Genomic DNA, 26,997 nt, shown 5'->3' on the forward strand with positions numbered 1-26,997 from the left:
GTATGCGCAAATTAAATTGAAACGAACATTTTCATGTAGGTGTGCACAAAGGTAAAGCAAAACTTTTCATAAGAGTATGCACAATGGAAATTAAAGCAAAATTTTCATCAAATGTGTACAAATTAAATTTTTTCATGTGGGTGTGCACAAAGGTAAAACAAAACTTTCCATGAGTGTGCACCAAGGAAATTAAAGAAAACTTTTCATATAATTGTGCACAAATAAAATTAAAACAAAACTTTTTATATTTTATTGATGTTTAATTGTAGCTGTATTAAAAACAAGATGAAGCATATTTCAATGAATTGAAGAATTAGAGATAACAAAATTTTAGAACAGCATGACGAGCGAAAAAATCAAACCATTTTATTTGGGTGTTCAAAGGTACACCCGGCACATCCAGCACCCGCATATTGAAGTTCAGTACATCGTTGGAAGTATTTGAAACTATTTTTTGTATGTTATTGTTAGCTTAATATCATTAACAAATTCTGTGGCATCGTGCATGGAACTCATAATCCACAAAATTTTGGAGATAATGATACCCCTGCACTGCTAGCCCTTTAACACATCATCCCTCAAATCGTTAAAGTTGCATGTGTGGTAATATATATCAGAGATATCAACATATTCTGGAAATATTTAATGAAGAAATTTCATGAAACCCATAGCCCACAAAATGCCCTTTACGTTTATGTCAATTTAATACAAGCAGCGATACGATTTGTACCATATATTGTCAAGTATAAAATATAGGTAGTATTAGGTACCTATAGTAGTAAATATAGGTAGTGCAAATTTCAAAAATCTACCCCACTTGTATCCATTCAAACATCGAAACTAGCAGATTTACAAAAACTGATTCCTTTTATTCTAAAAGCGTACAGCAATTTTTATGCTGGTTTACGTAGTACTGCAAAGAGCTTCGTAGCAAGACTTCGTAGCAAGACAAAAGGAGTCCCCATAACAGAAGTAGACTTTGACACTTCCATTGTGACATCACATTCGGCAGTAGATGGATGACAGTTCTGCAATAAAGGTTGAATATCTTACTAAAGTTCATTCAACGAACCTTCTGATCCTGATGTAAACATTGAAGAATGGTATTACTCCGCCAGTCATCGGATGATTGGCTGTCGCTCAGCGCTTCTTTCGAGAAGCACGAGCTTTTATACATTATTGTGTTTTACATAATCCCGCAACGCGGCCATATTGTAAATTGTGATTCGCGCTTAAGGAGGGTCAAAGCAACTTTCTACGCATGCGTATTCTCTTTTATTGCATTAATTCAATTTAGTTCTTAGATACAACATTGTTTCTGTTATTTAATTGTAAAGAAATTGCATTTCTGGTAATGAGCCTTATAAGCAACAAAAATATTGAAAAACAGCTTACGTAACAAAGGACTATTTGCTTCTTCCGCATTAGTGTTTCTAGGCTCTATAACCAATAAAATTAAACAATCACCACGTGTATTTGTTTACATGAGGTACTGAACGTTCCTTGAATCAACTATAGCTAGTGAGGCTTCTCATTGTGAAACTTTTCTTTACTGTGTTTATCATTTTCAAAAAAAGGAACAAAAATATTATTACGTCACACGTGTAATGTATGAAGGATATAATGGGCACCACAGAGCATATAAAGATATTTATAAGAGTTTAAGGAAGTTCTGCGAGAAAGATTCTAACCTAACCTAACCTTTTTTAGCAATTTCTTGAATAATATATATAGATCATTTAATTTTCCATTTACTGTAAATTATTATAACACTAATATCTCCAGTGTATGACATTAATAATCAAAGTTGCATGATATGTAAGCACTAATTTGGAGTTATGGATTTCATACACTGAATACTTTGCTTTCAACATGTGAACATTTTTTTTATTATTATTGTGGCTTCCTATATAATAATATTTCAGTATTAGTTTAACATTTAATGCACCATATACGCACATCGATATTGACAAAGTATGGCATCAATAAACGACGTTGTGCAAGATATACACAAGACATATTCACTTCTTTATTTAGACTTGATTTTCTCTGAACTTGTTTTGCGTAAGTTACGGGTTTCATGCACGGTAGTACAGAATTGATTACTGTTATTGCTTCCTTTGGCTAATAGTTTCTTAGATATGATGTCTAAGTAATTTATTTTTATCCCACAGATTTTTTTGGAAATATTTGTATTTTAATATTTCCTGTGTATAAATCCAACATACTCTGCAGCTATGAAGATAAAATTTATTTGGGAAAGGGGAGCAACTTGGTACAGAGAAACTAAAAGAAACAACTTGAAAAGGCAAAACATTTATCACAGATAACACATGTGATGATAATAACATATACACTTTGTAAACAGTTTTTCTTTTAAATAAACAAAGCTCTGGATATTTTTTTAAAAATTAATTTGAGGCTCCTGAAGAATCTTCTTCAGGAGTCGGGAAGTAACGTTCATCTCAGGACGTGTTGCCCAGGTTTGAAGTTTCAGATCTTACTAATGTAATGTTTAAATAAGAACAGATTATTCACTTAGATTTGAATTTATCTAATTTCTTTCGTAAAAGAAAATCCAAATATTAATTAATAAGTTTTCAGATTTTCAGCAAAGATCCATAATTCCATGAAAAGCCAAAGGGGCTCAGAAATTTGGCTTTCCAAGAGGCTGGGTCTTTGTGAATAGACAAAGTATAAATGGAATTTCATTAAACCTGGACACACTGTTTATCAAATTTAAAGCACCAAACATTTCAACAAATTAATGACAATGATGATTTTTAAAAATCGTTTACCAACAAATGACAATCAATAGATAATGGAAGTCATTAGTTTTTTTCCTTTTAAATACATTAGTCTTTCGGATGGATGTTATTTCGTATTATGATATCTGTCTTCTATGAGTTTTTGGCTTATTAAGATGAGATTGAAGTGTTTTTTTTTTTTTTAAATGAATAACTCAGCTATTAAACTGTCACCTCATCTGTAAACCTATTTTTGTCGTCTAGATTAATTACTATCGTATGAGTGCGTGCGTGACCTGATTTTAGTTTTCTTTTTTCTGGCGTACTCCTAGTTGCCTCGGGAGTACTCTGAGCACTATGAACTGTCACATCTCCTACTGAGGACGATAACCTTGGGTTTTCACTGAGCACACGACCACCTGCAACACTGCTACTATGACTTTTATCACTATCCATACTGGTACCGGTTGCTTCATCAACACTCACGGAGTCGCACGTGTCTACAACTCGTCTATTGGCCATTTCAATAGTCACTACATCCGGACCTTCCACAGAGGCAGCAGCACTCACGTTCACTGCTGATGACGATGATGACGATGTCACTGTTCGTTCACCATTGGCTATCTCTTCTTCCAGCACTTGAGCCAATGGGGAAACATTTCGTGCACTGGGAGAGATATTATCTTTCTTTTTCAACATTGGTTGGGATTGAGGTTCCACTGAAGCTGCAGTAAATGTCGCACACACTATTTTGTCCGTCACTGCAGCTAGAACATTATTAAGATGTGGCGTTGCTAATAATGACCCAGTATTCTTTTGCAGTTGTCCCGAATCTTTCTCGAGATTGTAGTCCAACTTTGCAGCTTCCTGCATTGCAGAAATTTTGGCCACCAGATGACGATTTCCCAATCTCATATTTTTCTCTTTTAACTGCTCCAGCTGCGTATACAATCTCCGGAACTCCTCCTGAAAGATATAATAACATGTTAATCAGTTAACTGTTCATTGTGATGAAAACTACACAAAAAAGTCAAAACATTGTCTGAAAAGTTTAAGTAAAGAAAATTGTCGGGCACAGTGTTGTTCCTCTATATGTACCACCTTGTGAGACTGATTTCAGATCTGTCAAAAAAAAAAAGTATAATTCGACATCATACAAGATAGTTCACTCACCACCTTTCATCATCTTCCATAATTTTAATTAACTTATGTTGAAATTACTATGTTACAAACCAATTATTTATAGTGATAAACAGGGCCCGGATGTTGTTGACCTAAAAATCTGTAAAAGGTGACCTATAAAATGACACTAAAATTCCTGTAAAATGACCCTAAAAATCACAAAAATTGACCTTAAAACTTGTCGTTTTCTTAAACGTTTATTTCGTTAAACATTGACATTTATAAATATCCATTGGGTTTTTAATTAACATTTCTCACTCATATTCAAAAAGTATTGTTTCACTTAGTTGCAGTCCATTGATCATTTATTTCTATTGATCAGCCCATTGTACGGCATTGTAAGTATTGAAAGCGTCAATTCACTCGCGAGTTGAAGCTAGGAAGCACTCTTAAACAATAAAAGTTCGCAAGTGTAGACTACATGAAAACAATAGATAGAAACCTGTTTAAAATCCTTGTACGCCTTCTAATCCATTTTTAGTTATTCACCTGATCACATCCTTTGTGGTCAACAACCCAAAACTATCTGTTTGACCACCTACCAACCCCCACCTTTCGTTAACCAGCTACAGCTTAGTTTTCAATAGCTTGTTAAGAATGCAGTTTTTCCACCCCAATAGTCAAGAAGCAAGAAAAGAGATTATTCAACTTCGTCTTTTTCACATTCGTAAACCGTGTTCATTTAAAGATTTCCTTATGTAGAAGAAAAAGAATAAAAAGACCATAAGTGACCTAAAAGTTACCTTAAAATATTAAACAATGACCTGAAATTTCAAAACGGCAAAAAGTGACCAAAAGTTGACCCTAAAAAACTATATTTTTAGAACCTAGAGTTGATGGATAACGTTTTTATTTGAAGTTGCCTTGTCCTATGCGTAACAGAAAAAGGTTGACTTGTCAACAAGATCCGGGCCCTGGTGATAAAGATGGCTGTGAGGTAGATTTTCACCTGAAGTTATTAAACCTCAATTAAGATTAACAGAAAAATAAGCTGGCTGTATTTTTGGTATCTACTCCATGATACTTTTGGTTTAGTAACTTAAGGTGGAATTAAAACAATTGTTTTATATCTTTAATATTGAAAGAGTGAGAAGGTTTACATGTTATCGAGAAGAGTTGGTAATTCTATTGCTAAATCTTTCCAACACAAATTCAGGTCTTCATTTGCAGGTTACATGTTTAGCTGAAAACTAACAAGCCCTGGAGCCCATGAGAAGTACTCTCATAGTTAGTCAGAAAATGTATGTTTACCTGGCTGCTGTCGTTCAGTCAGTGAATCGGATCTGAACGTCATTATTTGAAGACTAGCCTTCAGCTAGCTGCGTATTTCGCTTCCCAGTCCCTGAGTTTGCTTGGTCTACGGCCTCGCATCTCGCTTTTCAGCCTTTGTTACCGTTTATCGCACGCAATAATGCATTTATAGCATTATTAATTTAAACCTCTGTACCTCTACACATTTCAAAGTGAAACGATAACCCATGTCCACTCAAGTGCTGTGTTCGAAAATTAATCTCAAATTGTTCAGCCTCTACTTAAACAAAAAACAAAACAAAACAAAACAAACAAACCAAAAAAAAAGACGCCAATGTAACAAATCGAACTCCATACACAGGCCTGCATATTTTGGCCTTACGCGCCGGGGTAGGCGATCAAACCAGCCTCGCACAGCCACATGTAAGGCGTCGTCTCTTCAGGTGATAGATGAAGTCAGAAGATCACCACATAAATCACACAACAATATGCACTTTAAACGGGAATGAGTAGGACAGCGTAAATCGTATTTTGTATAGACGAAAATGAAACGCTTACATTTCAAAAGTGTTACACGCTTTGAATAAGGACTATACAAATATATATGATCCTCTTCAACTCAGAAATAAAAGTGCAGGGAAACACGGAGGGACGCCGTCCTCCCACTTCCAGAAAATATTTATAGCGTCCCCCCATTTTCTAAAATAATGAGCGGTGTCTCAATGGTAGAGCGTTCACCTACGGTGCTTGGGGTCCCTGGTTGGATCCCAGTTCGCGCCGTGTGGACTTCGTGGTGGACAAACACTGTGCTCGTGGGTTTTTTCGGGTTTTTTCCCGTTTCCTTCCACTTTCTTTATTCCACCATTTCGCTCATCTCTCATCATCACCGTCTCCTTTAGCCTAACCGGCATAACCGTGGGACGTAAAACTTAAAGATTTTATTTTCTTAGAAATGCTTCAGTCACGGATTCAACATTGAGATAGGTAGCCAAGAACAGTACTTTGGAGCAGATTAAGTCAAATTCCATATAAACTTATTATTTTATTTCTAATAAAATTATTCACCGTATTTTTGATCACACGTCGTATAGTCTATTTAAAAATATGTTTTAGCATACGCATTGTAAATTGTTAAAGTAATCCAGTACGTAAGGCGTCATATCTTTGAAATATTGTAAGTCTAAAGGTAATTGTCTAGTTTTACTAAAATATTTAAAGAATTACACAAACAAATAAAAGCTACTTCGAAAATGGAGCGTCATATTCCAAACACCTTGTTGTTCACATCAGAAAGTTTCAAAAATTAAGAAGAAAGCCTGAACATAAATCAATTTGAAATTGTTTCAAGGACAAAATGCCTTTTGCAACAGTAATAGTAATTTTGTCAAGGACAAGAGCCTGTTCGTAACTACAGGGTGTTTCAGATAAATCGTCCAGTGCTTATAAATCCGAAACGGCTGAGAATAAAAAGATGAAACAAAAAGTGAGATAGGAAAATGTCATAGGGCGAATCACATGGTGTTGTTGTGGTGACTCCCAGGGCCCTCCTTCAAGGGGGCCCAGGGGCCAACTTCAAATTTTTAAATAGGAACATGTATTGAATCATACCTCATTCAATAGTACTTGAAAAACGAAACAACTTTTGTAGGAAACAATTTTCGATTTGGGCCACCGTTTTTAAATGGCCGCAAAAAGTGGGTCCTATATCAGATAAAACGTCCAGTGCTTATAAATCCGAAATGGCTGAGAATAAAAAGATGAAACAAAAAGTGAAATAGGAAAATGTCATAGGGCGCATCACATGCTCTTGTCGTGGTGACCCACAGGGCCCTCCTTCAAGGGGGCCCAGGGGCCAACTTCAAACTTTCAAATGGGAACATGTATTGAATCATACCTCATTCAATAGTCATTGAAATACGATCAACTTTTGTAGGAAACAATTTTCGATTTGGGGCACCGTTTTCAAAATGGCCGCAAAACGTCCTGTATCAGTTTGAAGTTGGCACCTGGGCCCCCTTCACGGAGTTTCTTGAGGGTCACCACAACAACCCCACTTGATATGCGTTATCATCGTTTCTATCTCAGTTTTTGTTTCATCTCTCTATCCTCAGCCGTTTCTGATTTAGACCTATAAGCACTGGACGTTTTATCTGATACAGGACCCACTTTTTGCAGCCATTATGAAAACGGTGGCCCAAATCGAAAATTGTTCCGTACAAAAGTTGTTTCGTTTTTCAAGTACTATTGAATGAGGTATGATTCAATACGTGTTCCTATTTGAAAATTTGAAGTTGGCCCCTAGGCCCCCTTGAAGGAGGGCCCTGGGGGTCACCACACCAACACCATGTGATGTGCCCTATGCCATTTTCCTATCTCAGTTTTTGTTTAATCTCTTTATTGTCAGCCGTTTCGGATTTATAAGCACAAGACGTTTTATCTGAAACATCCTGTATATGACGAAATTTTCTACATTTAAACTTAATTTTCAGAAATTTTTTGTTTTATTATTTTTTTTTAAAATCTGTAAACCATATACAATGCGAAAGCTATGAATATGATTGAACCAATGGTGCTAATAGCTGAAAATCGAATTTTGGAGGACGTCCCATATCTGGGTTGGTAACTGTCAGGCGGCGATCGAAGTTTCGGACTGTTGCCAGTGATGTGTTAGGACGGCACAGCGTTACACAAAGAACTGAGCAGTCCGCGAAAGCGTGAAACAAGTGACCTTTGTGATTTCCATTGATACATGTTTGCTTAAAGTCGGTTTTCTGAAATCTGAAATACAGTTTACAACGTTTACAGTCTGCTTTTTTCATTATTCCTCACTTTTCAAATTTAAATTCTTTATCTGGGAGCCATGAATTTTCGAAGTTTTTATTTTAACTTCACTTACTCATTATGTTATTATGGATAATACATTAGCATAATTAAATTTGCGATGTTCACGTTTAGACAGCTCCCTAAAAATATTAGGCCTAGGTATTAACTCAGACAACAACACTGTCACTGATACTGCAACAGAGGAAATTCAACAAGAGTCTAGTGTTGTCACAACTAGGGATTAAAAGGTACTAAAGCAAGAATTGAACTACTATCGAACATGATAGTTTTTGGTAACACTACAGCCTGGTCCGAAAACGGGCATACTCCCCTTTAGTTTCAACAATATAGTGTTAATTATGGTAGAATGTCTGTACACAGTGACCTTGACAGTCTTAAGAATCTTAAGACACTGTTGTGACACAACAGGATGAAGCACCAGCGCACTTCACGATTCACATGCGCAATTACCTGAATCAGACGTTTCCTGGCCGCTGGGTTGGAAGAGGTTGTGCATCTTCACCAGCTCCCTTTGCCTGGAATCCAAGAAGTCCCGATCTGACGACACCAGACAATGCTCTCTGGGGTCTCATAAAGCATCAAGTAAGAAACACTCGATGTCATACAAGGCAGGAATTACGAGCAGCTGTGGAACACGCCTTCACCCTCGTGACTCAGGAGTATCTCCGCAAAACATCTGCGAGAACTTGGCGTAGAATTCATCTGTGTTACGATATGGATGGTGATCATACCGATGTTTATGACTCTTAAGACTCTTAAGATTTCAAGGTAACTGTGTAACAGACATTTTACCATAACTAACACTATACTGTTGAAACTAAAGGGGGGTACGCCCCTTCCGGACCATCCTTTATTTTTCACTGCGAACAGAATAACTCAACAAACAAAACTCTTATTGTATTATATAAAAATAATAATTTGTATATGAAAATAAGAAAATAGCGCACTCTTAAGAGTTACAGCCTGCAAATAATTAAAAATAGCCCAAAACGTAGCGTGTCTTCCAATTTTAAATTTTCGTAGCGAGGGCACTTTAAAAAAAATCTCCCAAATTGCTACTTGGAACCGAGTCTGGCAACACTGATCGAGATGTACGAAGCAATATTAACAACTTTTACAAACCTTATTTATGTTATAAGTGTATAATATACCGTACATACATATAGGGGGGAGGCGGATCTAGACTGGCTAAATCCCCAGTTTTTTGAGTGACAAAAATGATTGAATCTATTATATATATATATATATATATATATATATATATATATATATATATATATATATATATATATATATATATATATATATTTAAAAATTATAGTAAACTCATGATATACCTATCATAGTCTGGGTTCTGATTGGCTCCCCAGTTTTCATCTTCTAGATCCGCCTCTAGGTATAAAGGATGGAACAGATCCGTTAGATTTGTTCCATCGACATCATAGGGCCGTAAAACACTAATTAGGAAAGACTGAAACCAAGTTGTGTCCTGGATTCAAACTTAAGTAGTTAATCTCTCTCTCTCTCTGTCTCATATAGCCTCGGTTCTGGAAAAGAATATTAAAATCCAATCAATCAATTCTATTTCAAAGACATTTTGGAATTATCATAGAATCAGAAAGAAAGAAAATACAAATTAAATATTGCGTCAGGACCTCTAGGTTTTCCACTTGCATACATCAGCGCTTATAAGCTGAAAGGGTATAAGTGCCAAATTGGCTTTCCTTACAGTTAGAATATTATTTTTTTTCTATGAACAAATTATTCTCATTGGTTTCCATCATGATTAAGTTGTTATTGATTTCGCTTCTCATGCAGAAAACCTCAGTGTAAGTTTCACATGAAACATACTACTCGAGTCTCACATTCACTTGTAGATCAATATCCTATTATAGCTTCAGCCTGAATATACTACCTCCTCTTACCATAAATACTGTCTCAACTTTTGGGGGTGGCTGTACTTCCGCCCGTATAAGCGAGGGACATCAAGAGCGGTATCGTGAAGCGTGAGTCATTGCTGGATGGTATGGAGTGTAAAATGTCAGTTGTAAGTGTTCAAGGTGGAATGGGGCGAGTATGAAAATTGTGAGGCCATGATAGCATTGTTCAAGGTAGACAAACCACCAGGGGAGGTTTTGAAAACTCTCCAAAAGCTGAAAATTAGTAAAAAGAAAAAAAAAATCCTTTACCGCACTATTCAATGCTGTATTGAGACTAGCACTGTGAAAGATTGTCTGCGGCAAGAAAGACCACACACAGTACGAACACCAGAAATTTTGAAAGCAATAGCGGCTCGTGCCCGAGGAAGTCCAGTTAGGAAACAGTCAGTTATAGCTCGTGAGCTAAAGACATCGAACATGTCTATGTCTCGCACGTTAAGCAGTGACCTGGAACTCCTTGCTTACAAACAACGCACAAATCCTGACAAATGAACTGAAGCGCCAAAGGCTCCAAAAACCAAAGCGTTATGCAACAAATTGGCACCGTTGAATCCTTTTCGCTGATGAAAAGATTTTCAGTGTAGAGGAGACAGGATGTGACAGAATATATGCCGTATCCTGTAGAAAAGCTGGTGAAAAGGTTCCGAGGATCCAGAGGGATCAGCATCCTGCCTGTCATGGTGTGGTTGGGTGTGAGCTACGAGGGCACAACGGGAGCTCCATTTCTGTGAAAAGGGGGTCAAAATGTCAATCAAAGTGCATGAGAAACTAGTTAAGGATCTTACCAACATTCTCTTCTATGGACAAAATTGGAGCTTCCAGCAGGACTGAGCCCCAGCACACACGGCATGGGAACCCAGCAGTAGCAGGAAGCAAACCTTCCGGACTTTATTTCCACTTCAAATTGGCTTTCTACAAGTTCATACCTAAAACCTTGGGACTACAACTTGCGGTCAAAACTTCAGCAAATGGCTTGCAAGAAGAGATATCAAAATATTGAAAGTTTAAAGCGGTATCGTTAGAATGCAGCTCCAGATTTTCCAGTTGATGCGTTGCGTAATGCAATTGATTAGTGGCCACAAAGAATTGATTAGTGTCCACAAAGACTTTATTAGTGGCTACCAAAGACTTAAGGACTATGTGCACGCTAATGGTGACTATTTTGAATAATTATTTGTGATTTTGATACATAATGCATCCATGTAACTCATGTTATTAGGATATTAAAGTATCTGTGATCATTTTCTGTCAATGTACTCAAAATTGGGACGGTATTTATGGTAAGATTAGGTGTATATATAGGGTAAATTACTTATCTTGATAAGCCCTTGTACCTTTTAAACAATGAATGATGCAATGAATGGGTAATTTTGAATGATGCAAATATCGACAGGGGAATATAGATTGACATATTCCACAATAACATCCGATTAACCATATATTTAAAAGGTACTACTTTAAAATTTTTATATTAAACGAAAACTTACAAATATCACATATATTTTTCAGTGTTACAAGGTAAGGACGCTACAGCATCACAAACATTCACACAGATTCAAATTTTCGAAGACTCCAAGTGATACGAACGGGCAAAACATATGCAAATTACCTTAGTGTGTGAATTCTATCAACATGATATAACGTTTCTTTTTTTAAATAAATACATACACAGTTTGAAAATTTGACTTTTTTCAAAAGATTTTACTTCGAAAAATAGTGGTTACATAATTATCATACCCAATCACATAAAATGTTTTCAATGGATGTGAAGATGATAATGTCATTTACAGCAGTTTAATATTTCAAACAATTCTGGACATATGATAAACATCGTTAAAGTTTGCAATCCTACTTAAAATCATGTAAACTAGTTGCGAGTCATTGTAATTACAACTACCAAAACTTTCACTGCGAATAACAGCAACATAATTTATGAAAAGTTTCCCCAAATAGCAGTAGTTTTAAGCAGTATTACAATCTCGTTTTTTATATCTACGAAACGGTTTTAGATATCAAATTACTGTAAAGAGGGGCATTATGATCTTCATGTGTTTTGAAAATCTTTTATGTAATTGGATATGCTCAGTGCTTTATTTGTGGATTTTGTAGAAGTTGGGAATGTTTATGTAAGATTGTGTTCCATATAACAGAACAACTTTAAAGTCAGGTTGGGACAACGTTATTTTTAAACCTACCTACTTTAAAATTATGGTACTAGTTTGATAGGCGGTCCCCAAGTTCTTTAGTTTTTCACCTTTTTAAGAACAATTTTATGATAAATACGGGTAGGTACGTTAGATAAGATTTGGTTAGGTAGATTAGTTTACATGTCTTACCTTGCTGCTTTTCGTCCTACTGCTGAAGACAAGTGTGCAGCATCCAGTAAAAGCACTATAGTTACATTGCAATCTGCACAACTTGTCGTAACAAGTGTCACGCTCCTGCATAAAACAGTTTTGTTATGACAAATAATTCTTTAGTCCGTTCTAATTTGGTCTTTGAAAACCAAATTCCTCGCCCGAACAATAAATTCGATAAAAGGTTGGAGTTTACTTTGAGCAGAACATACACATACACTTGAACCTGATTTTATTAAGTAGAAGGGGAAAGACGGTATTAAATGTCATTCCTCATATCATAAATGACTTTTTGCACTTGCTCCTTCTACTTAATAAAATTAGACTCAGGGGTGTGTGACCTTAGCACTGTTCTGCTGAAAGTAAACTTCTGTTCAACAAAACATACTGGTATTAAAACGAATCCAGAATTTAACAAAGACTGTAATCTGGTCTGCGAAGAATCATGAGCATGTTTTAAACAATTACCGATATGATGCTACCTAGGAAAAACAATACTTTACCTTTTCTTTCACTTTTACTCTCGAAATTGAAACAGCCATTGTAGCCTACAATATTTACAGTTTTTACAACAAAATCACAAGAAAGAATTGAGTGTCGATTTCACCTTGAGTTAAGCTGAAGCATGACTTACGGCGTGTTATCTAACACTGTCTTTAGAAATTAACAATATTTTCACAGCATACCTCAATTTAGAGTAATGAAGCAATAGGAGGTTGGTTTACATCGGATACCGTATTTTTCAGTTGGTTTGTCGGTAGCAGCATGATATCCACTTTTTTATCTAGCTGAAGGCATACTTTTTTGCATTGAAAGAAGTAATGTCTTGCCCATTAACGTTTATGGAAAGAAGAGATTCGAGGATTTTTACAGATAAATGGTTTCTACCTTCAATATGCTGTAAGTTTAAGTTGGAAAAGCCTCTCTTACTCTCTGCAGAAGAAACTGAAAGCAATTCTATGAACAATTCTTCGGGAAGCAATTTTATAAACAAGACTAACATAGCTCGCGACAATAAACATACTGAAAAAAAATAAAGAATCGCAACTAAAACATGAAGTTGAATCATTGCACTTCAAAACAGTTTGTAGCTTAACAAAGAGGGAAAATATCTTTCCAGGCTGGGAAGACTGAATTAAGCCTAGTGACACGGAAGTCAAAATTTAGAAGGGGGGAAATTCCCAGGCTTCCCTGGATATGCTACTTATCTATTCATTTGTTTGAAGAAAAACGTTTTCGAGAAAAAAAAACCTACAAATTTTCAACTTCTTGTAACTTTGTTCGTTTTCATTCGAAATACGTGATATCATGGTAATAATATTCGACACCAAGGCACTTTGGATGCGCGTTACAACATCTGTCTTATGTGCATTATTGTTGCTGTAGAGAGAGGCCTCTAAAGTTTGGATGTTTGTGATATTATAGTATCTTTACTTAGCAACACTGAAAAATAAATGCAGTATTGTAAGTTTTTGTTTAATAACTAGATTTGAAATACGACTGTCATTTAAAAATATATTTCGTTGGGTTGGCAATATAAATATATGCTCTCTGTAACTACATTACTAGCATTCGTACCTTCGTATGGAATTGTTGTTCGATTATTAGTGCAAGCTCGTGTGGTTTCGATACCCCGTTACGCTATAGATGCATGTCTCATATAGTTTCCTATCGTAAAAGAACGTTAAACACCAAATCCACCAACGAATAATATAAAACAAGAATTTCGTTGTTTTAAGTAATAAACACATCCCTAAGTAATTTCGAGGCGAAGTATTTCAATTTTGGCACTTACTCCCCTTATGATTTATAATGTAAGCGACGACATATATATATTACAAAATTTTACGTGTATACTTACTTGAACATCTTTATCTGTAAGTTTCGAGTATTCGTTTTGTCCTGAGGACTGTGTGGATGTCATATGAGAATTCGTGGTTGAACGAGGTTTGGCGAGGAATTTCGCTGCTTGAGGTTTTGGTATGCTGGAACCATCTTCCAGTTTGCCTTGGCCCTTAAATACCATGTACGCCTGTAAACAAAGAAAACAGTATATAAGTATGATATGCTTATTCTAAAAATCTAGTTTATTTCACAAGGTCATAAGGATAAAAATGGCATTTTAGTTTAACGTCCACGTTATGTTCTTTAGGTTAAGGGAGACGATGATTAAAACATCGGTAGAATTGGTGGAATGGGAAAGTTTGAGGAAAATGGAGTACCCCACAAAAGCCACGGACACGGTGTTGTCCATCACCATAAGAACCTCACGCACCAGATGTAAGCACTCTACAACTAAGCCAACCTGCCCCCACGTAAGGTCATGAGGACTCAAGACACAGATACAAATTAACAAGTGACTGAAATGCCCTCATAAAAGCCGCTAGCAACAGAAGATAGAGTCAAAAGTTCTAATAAATGTTACAAAAATGTCGCCTTAGAGAGTCGATAGGGTCTTAAAGGGAGAATAAAATGAACACAATAAATTCAACTGATGACGTAAGCAGTACGAGTCAATTTTATATTAGAAGATACAGAGGCTCATACCTTTCCATCTGAACAACTTGCAAACAGCGATATCTGTCAAACCTGTTTTTACAGAGCACCAAAACTGTAAGCATATAAGCGTCAGTCTTTCAACTGTTGTGCGTGTTATGTCCAAACGATTCATACGGCCTTACCAACAGTAAATCATACAAACTTTCCTAAATTGAAGGTGCAAAGGATCTGCAAGTCCAGCGTGCGTGAAGACCACGGTATATCGAAAGATCGGCGTAAGATTAAGGGTAGAAGGATGTACGAACGCCACTTGACTGGAATTTTTTGACAATAGACGAAGCATTGATCTACCTAAGTGAATGTTGAAAAGTTCGGACTATCACCTACAGAGATGTTCATAAGAAAGGCCGAAGAAATTTTGAGCGCCAATGAAAAGAGTTTCTCGAAAAGGAACTTGAACCCACGAGGATTACATTTTATGATCCGAAGACAAACGCTCGAGATCACTCGACAATTGCCACCGATTTTGCTACTATACTAGCGAGTAGGGCTTTAATAGATTGAAATTGTCATTATAATATCGTGATTAAGCAGAAAAATAATGCAATTGTTTATCTAGCTGGCCTGCAATAAAATTTTGATGACAGTTGAATCTAATTTCTATTGGTAATTCTTGGGTGTCGTTTTTCTTCTTCAAAGTCTGTATTTTCCCATACAGAATGCAGAGCTGTCAACTTAAGCATAATTACAGCACTGGCGACGCGTGTCCTGAAAAATTGGGTAGACACAGCACTATACACACACGCACATTATACACATTATATTATATTTGAAAATTCATACAGAGAATGTTGGGAAGTAATGCCCCTCATTTCTAGCAATGCGGTACTATTCGGGAACCTAGACTTCCAAGAAGCAACACACTATAAGCAAGAAATTCCACTAATTATGAAATTGTATACTAAAAGAAACAGGATAAAAATATGTAACAAACAATATTGAAAACTCAAAATATAAAATATGTTTATGTATTATTATCAGGCATCACTATATTTGGGGAAAAGTGATAAATGTATATTAACATCCTTTATACAGTATAAAATATCACAATATAAAAAAAGAAGTTAAAAATATACCTTATATCACTTTCTTGTAAATCAGCTCCATGCGCCTGCTGTTCATTTCGGAAAAAGATATTAATAACTCTCTCTTTTAATTCAGGTCTTTTACGAAGTTCTTTCTCTGTTGCAAGTATTCCCAATTCAGAAAGATTTTTACAAAATATTTTTTATTTGTTATAACGTTCCTCAAATAGGTTTTCGCTCTTTTCAGGGTACTTATTGAATATTCACCAGAAACAGAAGTCATCAGATTTAGTAAGTTGGTTTTTTTCGTGATATACGGATTGAAGATCAATACTGAATATATTTCCGGATTGAGAAACGTGTCTGTTACTGTCGGAATATAAATTGATAAGTTCATTCTTAAGCTGATCTGAGCTAAAAGGAATAGGAAAAGTGGATATCAATTCATTCAATTTGTCCTGTGAAAAACTTTGTTGGTATACACGAGAAGAAATCTCAGCTTTATCAAATAGAAAAAAGCAGTGAAGTATGGTTAATTTTCAAGCTCAAAACACTCACAACACTCAATGAATTTCCAGAAATAAAATTTCTACGTGTCAGATTTAATACGTGTAATAAGAAAGAAAATACATTTTCAGACATTGTCAGTTTTTTTATTGCATGTTGTGTATTGTAACCAGAGTGTATTATCGTACCTTCACCTACATTTTATCGTAGACTTACAGTTTGGATACACTTGGATAGAGTTTGAAATTCTGTTGTGAATACTGGAATTCAGTGGCGAGGCTTGAGGGCAGACAGGGTAGGCAACAGATTTTTATATACATCTCGTTCTAATTTAACTAATACAATATTCTGTAACTTAAAGTATCCTTTTTCACAAAATTTCTGACCTAATATTTCTGCATAAAATTGTAAATGGCTATATATCATGTGAACAGTTATTAAGTCAGATCAATTTTCGAGTACCCGCTAGAACAACACCGTCTAGTGATCTCTTTTACACTCGAGCGGGGAAGGTACATATTGTCCATAGGTCTCTTCTAAACCGAATTGTCAGTTACTTATAATCAGTTACCAGAAACTGTAGACGTTTTTTCAAATGAATATATTTTCAGATCCTCTATAAATAAGCTGTTTTTCTAATGTTGTTGTTGTGCTGTACCATCCTGAGCTCCAATTGTTATTCAATTATTATGTTATCAACATGTTAAAATGTTTCAGGTAAAATGGCTTAGTGCTGTATATGAAACGTATTATAAATAAATAAATAAAAGCAAGACAATGAAACATACTTTATATAAGCCACTTTCGTGTAAGTAAATAGATGGCACAGCGTCTAACGAAATCTTGAACATTGTCTCTATGTTGGACCCATGTTCCTGCATCAACTTATAGAAGCGCAGGAGTACCAGTCGCACGCAAAGTTAAAGGCCAATCATTCGCCGTGTACAACCTTTCGAAACACGTAATACGCTCTCTCTCTATTACAGAATTTCCAATCTAAATTATCTTAAATTAGATTTGTAAGTGCCCAAAATAGAGACTGCTATTTTGTTCTCTTTCTCCTTTCGCACCAAAACATCTACTGTATTTCAATCAAAAATTTTCTTGTACCCCTTATATCTGGAGAACTACATACAGTGTAGCAAAACCAAAACTATCACTGAACTCAATATGATAAGCTTATTCTATAGAAAATACGAAAACTCGATTTAGAGGCGGGTTAAAAATTTTCTGACCCCTGATCCAAAAACTAATTATTGGCCAAGATCGCAATCTTTTGATGCATTTTTTTGATCATTCCTAAACTTTTTGGCCAAGATCGCAATCTTCTGATCCATTGTTGGATCATTCCTAAACTTTTTGGCCAAGATCGCAATCTTCTGATCCATTGCTGGATCATTCCTAAACTTTTTGGCCAAGATCGCAATCTTCTGATCCATTGCTGGATCATTCCTAAACTTTTTGGCCAAGATCGCAATCTTCTGATCCATTGCTGGATCATTCCTAAACCTTTTGGCCAAGATCGCAATCTTCTGATCCATTGCTGGATCATTCCTAAACTTTTTGGCCAAGATCGCAATCTTCTGATCCATTGCTGGATCATTCCTAAAATTTTAAATCACCTTTCGAGCTTCTTCTAGAAAATGTTCAATTGTTTTATCGTATCCTCGAAGAGCTTTTTTGTTTTACTTATTCTGTTGTTATGTGACTCCAACATTCGAATAAGGAAAGACCTTCCTAGTGGAACGTTCAGATGTATTGGCAACTCTACCATCTTGTGTATTTCAGAAGAGTGACAAGTGGAAGTGAGTTGATAAACGACTAGTTTCTCTCTCGTTGCGTGGAGTGTTGAGATTGACGGCGCTATTTTGTTAAGAGTAGTGGAATCGCACTTGGTCATGAAATCGTTTTTTGACAAACCCAATTTCGATTCTGCAGCTATAATAATTTCTTAACGTTGACGTTTCAACAAAAAACGAACTTAAAATGAAAAATAAAGAAACTACACTTGAGTTTGATACAACACGCTGGAAAGTACATTCGGAAATTTCAAATTTTTTTAGTACAACAAATACAAATGACAGTACTGAACAATTAAGGGCATAATAATTAAAAAAAAAGACAAAAATTTTTGTTACTGGTATTTCATGTAGGAAATGATAAGCCATGGTTTAGAACTGGAGCGACCAAAATAATCTACATCTATATCTATATCTATATCTATATCTATATCTATATCTATATCTATATCTATATCTATATCTATATCTATATCAATCAATCAATCAATCTATCTATCTATCTATCTATATATATAACGAAGCAAGAAACCTGAAATGTCTCAATCACATTCGTTATCAGAGGGTTTTAGACTGCAAGCAATTAAGCATAATGAAATTGTTCCAAAGAATAGAAAAATTGTGAGAAGATTAATTGACATTGTGTGTCATTTAAGTAAGCCAGAACCATTAAGAGATCACAGGTAGGGGTTATAGTCTATAAAAATAGGAAATTATTTTGGAGTTATTAGATGCTCAGGAATCGTTTATGAGAGATCATTTAGAGCTGTTAGAGTAAGTAATTTTTGGCTTAGAGCAGGGATACACTGAGACATTTTTATTGGAAGGGGTCCAACGTTTGGGGAGTCCAATACTCTGAGATACGTTTTATCACTATTCTAGTATTGAACCAGTATTATACAACAATCGAAAAGACGATAGATAATGGTTAAGTAATGTCACCTACAGATGGTGATCAGAAAAATGGAAACACCTGTAGTTGGCAACACGTCAGATGTATGGGTTGGCAGTGGTGTCGTGGCGCCCGCAGCGTCGGACCGCTGGTGGTGGTGTGTTAGGTCCGTCTTCATACTACGTCAGGCGCAGTGGAACAGCAGTGTCCAGTGGCTGCAGCAGACGGAGGTAGTGTAAAATGGGAGACCTCTCAGATTTTCAAAGAGGGAAAATTGTTGCTGCGCTGTTATGTGGAGTGAGTGTGACGGCAGTGGCTACTGTGTTAGGTATGTCGCGTGGGACAGTGTCGAAGGTGATGACGGCCTACACAACACACGGGAAAACCACATCGGGGAAGCGGAACAGTGGGCGGAAGAAAATCATGAGTGACAGGTCACGCCGGGTATTAAAGCGCATTGTCACGCAGAACCGTCGTGCCACTGCGGAGCAAGTGACGGAGGAACTCAATCAGCACCTCCCCCACCCTGTTTCGACAATCACAGTCCGCCGCAAATTATATGACATGAACTTACGGGGTCGTGTTGCACGGGCCAAACCGCTCATCAGGGACCATAACGCTTTCGCACGCCGGAACCATACAACTTGGACCGTTGAGGACTGGAAACGTGTGATATGGTCGGATGAGTCATCCTTCACCCTATTCCCAACCACGGGCCGTGTTTATATGTGGAGAACGCCCAAAGAAGTTTATGATCTGCAGTGTCTCCGCCCAACTGTGAAATATGGCGGCGGCTCGGTGATGCTGTGGGCCGCCATATCATGGTTTTCATTGGGTCCTGTGGTCACACTTAGCGGACGAATCACTGCCAACGATTATGTCGCAATTTTAGGAGACCATTTGCATCCTATGGTCCGGATGTTGTTCCCGGACAATGACGCCATTCCAGGATGATAATGCACCCATTCACACAGCTGGCGTTGTTGCAGCGTGGTTTGAGGAACATCGGGATGAAGTTCAACACCTCCCCTGGCCCGCGCAATCCCCAGATCTCAACATAATTGAACATATGTGGTCCGTCTTGGAAACACGACTCCGGCGATGATTTCCACATTCATCCTCTCTCACAGAACTGGCCAATGCCCTGCACAAGGAATGGTGTAAAATTCCACTTGCTACCATTCACGACCTCTATGCCTCCACCCCACGTCGCATCAAGGCTGTTCTGAAGGCGACAGGTGGCCCGACACCATATTAATTTGGTAAGTTGCAATTTCGTTCAGGTGTTTCCATTTTTCTGATCACCATCTATACTTTATTCATACGCAGAATTCGCTTCGGGATGGGGTCCAAAACTTTGGAGGAGGGACTGTCAAAATTCAATATAAGGATAAATTATATTGAAAATTAAGAAATCATCCCTAGAATTAGACTAACTAACAGAATATCCGTTCTTCGCACGGGGAGAATACGTTGCATATTCGACATAAAGGGGTGAATTCGGATTTAAACGATATCGGAAGTGTCACTGTTCATCTCAGTGACCCGAAAACTATCGGCCATTTTCGATCATATACAACATATCACTAGGTAGGAAGGGTCCTTTCCCCTTCCTCAAGTTGAATTTGGATTTAAACGGTATCGAAAGTGTCACTGATCATCTCAGCGACCATGAAAACTATACACTACTATTGGTCATTTTTGATCATTTTCAAATATCTCCCCAAAGTTGCACCATCAAAGTGAAATGATAAAAAACATTCCAGTCCCGAACCTCATCTATGTTGAAAATTTGATCGAGATCGGTCGGCTGGTTCAAGAGTAATTAAGTCAGTTTTCTTCCGTCCTTATCTCAATTGTGTTGTGCTACTGTGCGAAACAAGAATTTAATAACATTTATCAGAGTTGTCGATGTGTAATTTTGTGAAGTGCTGCACATAAAAATTCGCGTGTTTACATCAGTGATGCCAACCTGAAACGTTATAAAATCCCATCTCAAGAAGTAGAAATTCCCATTTTCCTCTTGAATTTCAGATGATATACTAATATCAAATTTTTTTAAACTTTGAATACACGAATAATAAAATAAGTGTACATCAGTCATTTTTTTTCAATATGGTAGTAAATTATTAAAAATATTGAATTCTCTATGTTTATCAAACTGCTTATAAATACGTATTTTCCTTAATCCAAAGAGAGAATTGAAAAAGCTGATGAAAATAAGTACTTTATATTATCACTTTAGCATTTTCATCACGATTTTTGTCATCAGTGGCGTATTTAAGGGGGGCTTCCGGGCTTAAGACGCCCCAAAATTTTATTTACTGTATTATAGTAAATGAAATATCTTGTTGAATTTTCACATTTCCCGAAATAAAGATAGCAAAGCGCCCCCTCAAACAAAATCGTAAATACGCCACTGTGTGTCGTGGTCTTCCACTGAACGTAATAAAACTTCATTCTTTAGTTATTTAGTATGGAACATGTTGAAAATTGAACGTTTTTCATTTTACCTTCTTCCGTTAATCTGTTCTTTCTTTCATTTTTTTTAAATATCAAGAACAATTAATGTTACAAACATGCATTTTATAACTAACATGCATTAACAAATTTTGACAATTAGCATTTTTTCACATTTATTGAAGACTCATTTGTCTACTCGTCCATAAACAATTTTGTTGACACCAATATGGTAAATATATTTTTAAAAAACTCATAAATTCTGCCAATATTTACGAAAATTACCTTTATCCCATTTCAAGAAATCCTTGTAAAAAAAATCCCACAATATGTTATTTTCCCCATGGGTTGGCACCACTGGTTTACATGTGTATTTGTGAGCGAGCAGTTGCTCGAAATGTCTTGAAAAGTATTCATATTCACAAAATGATCTGATATTGTGTAAATAATTATGTATGTGTATGTGTTTGTGGAGAAGTGACATATCTCCACGAAAGAAGTATATAACACCATTAATCCATGATATTTTGGGTAAAATTGAAGATCAAGACAAAATTAGGATACCTCATATTGGTTACATCACTTTTGTCAGCAATCTAAGAAACTGGAAAGAGACGTATAATTTTTTTAGCAGTGCCGATGATTTGGAGGGAGCCAAGTGACATCTGTGATTCGTGCTTTTCTAGAGGGGAACACATGAAGAAGGCTGTCTCTCTCCTACTCAAAGAATATAACCTTTCGTCTGATAATGGCAGGCCCGTATCCACGTGGGGCTAAAGTGGGCCGGGCCCTCCCTAAAGTTTTACTGCCCTCCTAAAATTTTCAGGCTAGGCTTGCAAGTAGACTGTAATATGGCGATGAGCTATAATATGATTGAATCGGCCCCCTAACTTCTACCGGACCTCCTTGGACTGGATACGAAGCCTGGATGATGATCAAGAAGTTTTGAGTCTCTTGGATCAAGTATTTCGAAGAACTCTGAATTTGTTGTAAGCACATCTTCAAGTGAATCTCATGTACTAATTCAACAAGAGCTAAGCTATCTTATTAGGGATTTAGACCTCTGAAAAAGCAAAGTCGACATTTTAGCTTCACGGTTACAACAATGTAATATAGTGCAGGAGGAAGTATATATATTTCAGTGTAGCGGAATAGGGAGCACTTTGTTTTTCGGTATGGAAAACACACTTGTGGCATGCTTAGACATAAATCACCTCATGAAGGCTCCCAAAATTAATTACGATCGTAGGGACTGGAAGCTAATCATAGATTCTTCAAATGAGAGTTTAAACGCCATGATTTTACGTATTGGAAACGAGTTTTCTTCCATTTCGGTGAGTTATCTATCCACTTCATACGAAGGAATCTTATGACAGTTTGAAACGTTTACTGCAAACTATTAAATATTCGTATTATTACTTTCAGTGGCTCATTTATGGTGACCTTAAAGTAATAGCCTTGTTAGTAGGTATGCAGTAAGGTTATCCAAAATATCGTTGCTCTATTTGTGAATGGGGTAGTAGAGATCGTGCCTCTTACTACTGCAAAAGTGACTGGCATACTATCCAAACTCTTCAGCTAGGCGTAAAATCGTACTTTTATTTTCTAAACGAATTTTGCTTTCCATGCTAATATTAAATTAGGTCTTATAAGAAGTTTTGCTAAGACCATGAATCAAGTGGAGGAGGCCTATACGTACACTGAGAAAAAAAAATGTAGGTGGCATACTTAAAAACGTAGGTTACATTCGTAATTCCTGTAGTTTCTGGACTTAACGTACAACCGTATATAACATCCTGCAGCAAACGTATAGCTGAAAAAGTATGTATTATACGTACTGTCTGCACAAGTGCAATGACGTCATTCGTGTGACGTTATCTGCAGTAACAAGTATATACGGAGGTAATATCTAGCTTTGTGACGTCAGGGTCGTATGTAGCATGTGGGTTAATAATGACGACATACTCTGACTATCAGGACGGAGCATGATTTCAAGAAGTATGCAATATACATTCTGTACGTATGTTTCTTGCGTTCAACCCCGAGACAGCATCTATATTGTACTTGTGCCCCATACGTACGACTAGATACAGTATACGTATTGTACGTATGTATTATACAGATTTTCCTTATGTCGCACACAGCTTGTCCAGATACAGCATACAGAATATCCGTATGCACCATACAGAGTGCATATATGTAGCTTACAGACTGTCTGCATGCAGCATATAGATTATACGTATGTCGCGTACAGGTTGGCCATATGTAATGTATAGATTGGATGTATATAGCTAATAGGTTGTCCATATGAAATATACAGATTTTACCTGTATCGAATACGTATTGCCTTCTTGTAATGTATGGATCGGACATATGCAGGATCTAGAGTGTACGTATAGTGCACCATTATTAAAGTGCTGCAACATACTGCAAAGTGCATGATACATTCTTACTGTAATGTTGTCAAATATTGTTTTACTCTGTATGAAAACAAAAATAGCTTAAAATATGGTTGATCTCCTTTGTGCCAATAATAATAAAATTAACAATACTACACTTTTCAAATCTTAGTTTGGAGCAGTGAAACTGTCCAAAGAAATGTATTTACCTGCAGGGTGTCCTATAAGTTTGGGCTTCCTGCTAATTCGTTGGAAAGCTACTGCAAAGTCAAGTGTTGAAAAGTGACACAAGCGTTAATTTTAAAATTATGGGCACAAAGCAGGGGCGGATCCAGGACGGACTTCTGGGGGGGGGCGGTCGGCGGTAATACTGCTACTTTTAAGAGCTCCAAACTTGTTATGGATGGGTTTATTTATATATAAAATAAGAAAGTTTCCTCTTGTGGGGGGGGGGGCGATCGCCCCGATCGCCCCCCTCTGGATCCGCCCCTGGCACAAAGGAGGTTAACCATATATTAAACTATTTTCGTTTCCATACAGAGTAAATCAATATGTGATATATTACTGTAAGAATTTATCATATGGTTTGCAGTTAGTTAGTTGCAGCACCTCAATAATAATGCAAAATGCACAGCCTTATACAATCCTATATTCAAACTCAAACAAGATTTACGTACAATCATTTATTAAGCTGTTATCATCCATTGCTTGTACGATATAAAGATTATTTTACCTCATTCTTTTCCTTAATAGTATCTTCAACTAAAGTGCAGTTGTTACCACAAGAGGCCTGAATAGAATTTTCCAGAAATAACTTCTCTGTACATTTTAATTAACAGTTTTTTTTTTTTTTAATGTCGCAATAATTAAAAGTGTGGTGTCAGCCGGAAACGCATTCGCTTACAATATTATTCCTACTCAGTACTCGCCATTAAAAATGAAACACCAAGAAGGAGACTGGGTAGATGCGCCAAAGTTCCCAGGCCGATACCTAATAGTAAGTGCAGAATACTCTTAAACGTTCGCTGTATTCGCTGTGTGACAACGTGGTGACAGCGGAGGCGTTGTGCAGCCATCGACTAAACATATTTATTCTTCCCTGCTATAGACATTCTGCAAATTTGGACTTTCCTGGATGCATCCTTCTTAGTGCAACATTTTAAGGAAAGAGCAATTTAACAGTCTCATACATTGCTTAAAGAAAGAGCAATGATTCTCAGAATTACTCGGAAGATATATATACACAATAATTTAAAACGGTTATTTCAAACTTTGCAATTCAAAGCACGAAAAGAACTATAGATAAAGGAACACTGATTTTAGCCAAATAGTAATTAGTAAACTCAATCACACTCAGTACCATTAGTTGCTTGGTGTTATCCGTAAGTCAGAGATCACGGTATCTCATTTCGTGTAGATTTTTGCATTTGTTTAACGCTAAAAATGTATTTTATCGCTAATTGAACCCAGTACCATATATATACCGACAGGACGTACCTTAGTCACAAGGTGACATGAGTGAAACACTAAACTATTCGATTGACACCTGCGGCCTTGTCAACACTAGAGAAAGTTACAAAGTGATTAAGTAAATACGGAACATAGTTCATACAAAGTATAGCGATGTATGAAGTCTCCGTTTCATACGACTTGGATAAAGGATACATCTGAAATAGCAACAAAGAAATATATAATGATTTCTCTGGATAATTTGGATTAGTCCAGAATTCGAACACACACACGCTGGTAAGTCCAACATTTTTTTTTTTTTAACTTCTTTCTTCGGATTCCCAATAAAGTTGACTACTGAAAAGCTGAGTTATAGATTCTGTATTAAAACAACACCTTCGCTAGACATGTTCAGTATACACATTGTCTTACATACAGAACAATACATTAGTTATTAATGCATGTCTGAAATAATAGTGCTTCGTATAGAATTTTACTTCATCCAATCGCAATAGCACAAAGATAAAAAATATTGCTAGGGATAATGTTCTTATTACAGAGAAAAAGAATTAAAATGACTTAACATTAACAATCATTTTCTTTAAACAGAGATAATATTTTATTATAATTTATGGAAGAAAGAAATAATTTGTAGTACAGTATCTTTATTAGGGTTATATATTCGTACAAAATAATGTAAGTACAACTGAGTCTGTCTTCAGAAAGGGCGTACTTTTAGCCACAACCTACACTGCTTCTTTTGACTGTCTTTCAAGCAGAATCCTGGTTTGATGCACGAAATACCTGCAACAAAAATCAGAAAATATTTAAAATGTTATATTCAGTGTGCTTAATTTGGTTGTACTTAACAATACAAAGTATCTTAACATTTTTGAGATTAAATGGACAAAATCTGTTCGGTCAGGTATGGACTTTTGGGTTGCACGTAGAAAAACTATGAAGTGTTTATTGATGCTGAACAACAACTCAAAATGTATTACCATTCAAAAGTAAGTGGGTACCTCAATGGTGTTCGGGCTACCATGGGGTACCTAATGTCTGTATTTTTTAGATATATGAAAATATATGTCTCTAAAATGTAAGGAACTGACATCTGTTTACCGAAAACCTCAACTCGGTAAGCCTTATGGATATCGAGATATGGGAAAATAAAGAGCGACACTACAGAACTGTGGAGTTTGCGTACTAGATGGTGCAGTTTCGGAAACGTAATTACGAGGGCTTACAACAACCTCAAAAGTAGTTTCAATTAAATACACTACACACACGCCCTGATGGGGGTTTTCGGGTACCATGATATTCCCAGAACTCTCATTTCTAAATATTCTAAAATATGTCTTAATAACGTTTTAAAGAACGTTAGAGGTGTGTGTTTACCGAAACCGCAAGTCGGTACGCCTAACAGTTACCGAAATATGGTGAAATAAAAAGCGACACCATAGGTACGTGGAGCTTGCATATTAGACAGTACAATTTAGAAAATTAATTAAAATATGACTATCAAGATATTGTCAAATAAAGGGAGGATCCATATAGTTATGGGGTTTTCGTGTTAGGTGGTAAAA

At 36.3% G+C, this 26,997-nt stretch overlaps 1 protein-coding gene across 1 annotated transcript in view; it reads right to left on the minus strand.

The window, feature by feature from the left end:
• Positions 1 to 2,228: 2,228 nt before the first annotated feature.
• The window catches only part of LOC145666031 (putative G-protein coupled receptor CG31760), an 869,795-nt gene continuing 845,026 nt past the window's right edge, over positions 2,229 to 26,997 (minus strand). The window contains exons 10-11 of the mRNA XM_081733134.1: positions 14,183 to 14,353; positions 2,229 to 3,713 (exon numbers count right to left, since the gene is read on the minus strand). Coding sequence (XP_081589260.1) covers positions 2,970 to 3,713; positions 14,183 to 14,353 — 915 coding nt within the window. The 3' untranslated portion in view covers positions 2,229 to 2,969. The remainder of the gene's footprint in view (positions 3,714 to 14,182; positions 14,354 to 26,997) is intronic.

This window comes from Thermobia domestica, chromosome 1, assembly GCF_964235325.1.
Source record: "Thermobia domestica chromosome 1, izTheDome1.hap1.1, whole genome shotgun sequence".
In the NCBI taxonomy this organism is placed as follows: domain Eukaryota; kingdom Metazoa; phylum Arthropoda; class Insecta; order Zygentoma; family Lepismatidae; genus Thermobia; species Thermobia domestica.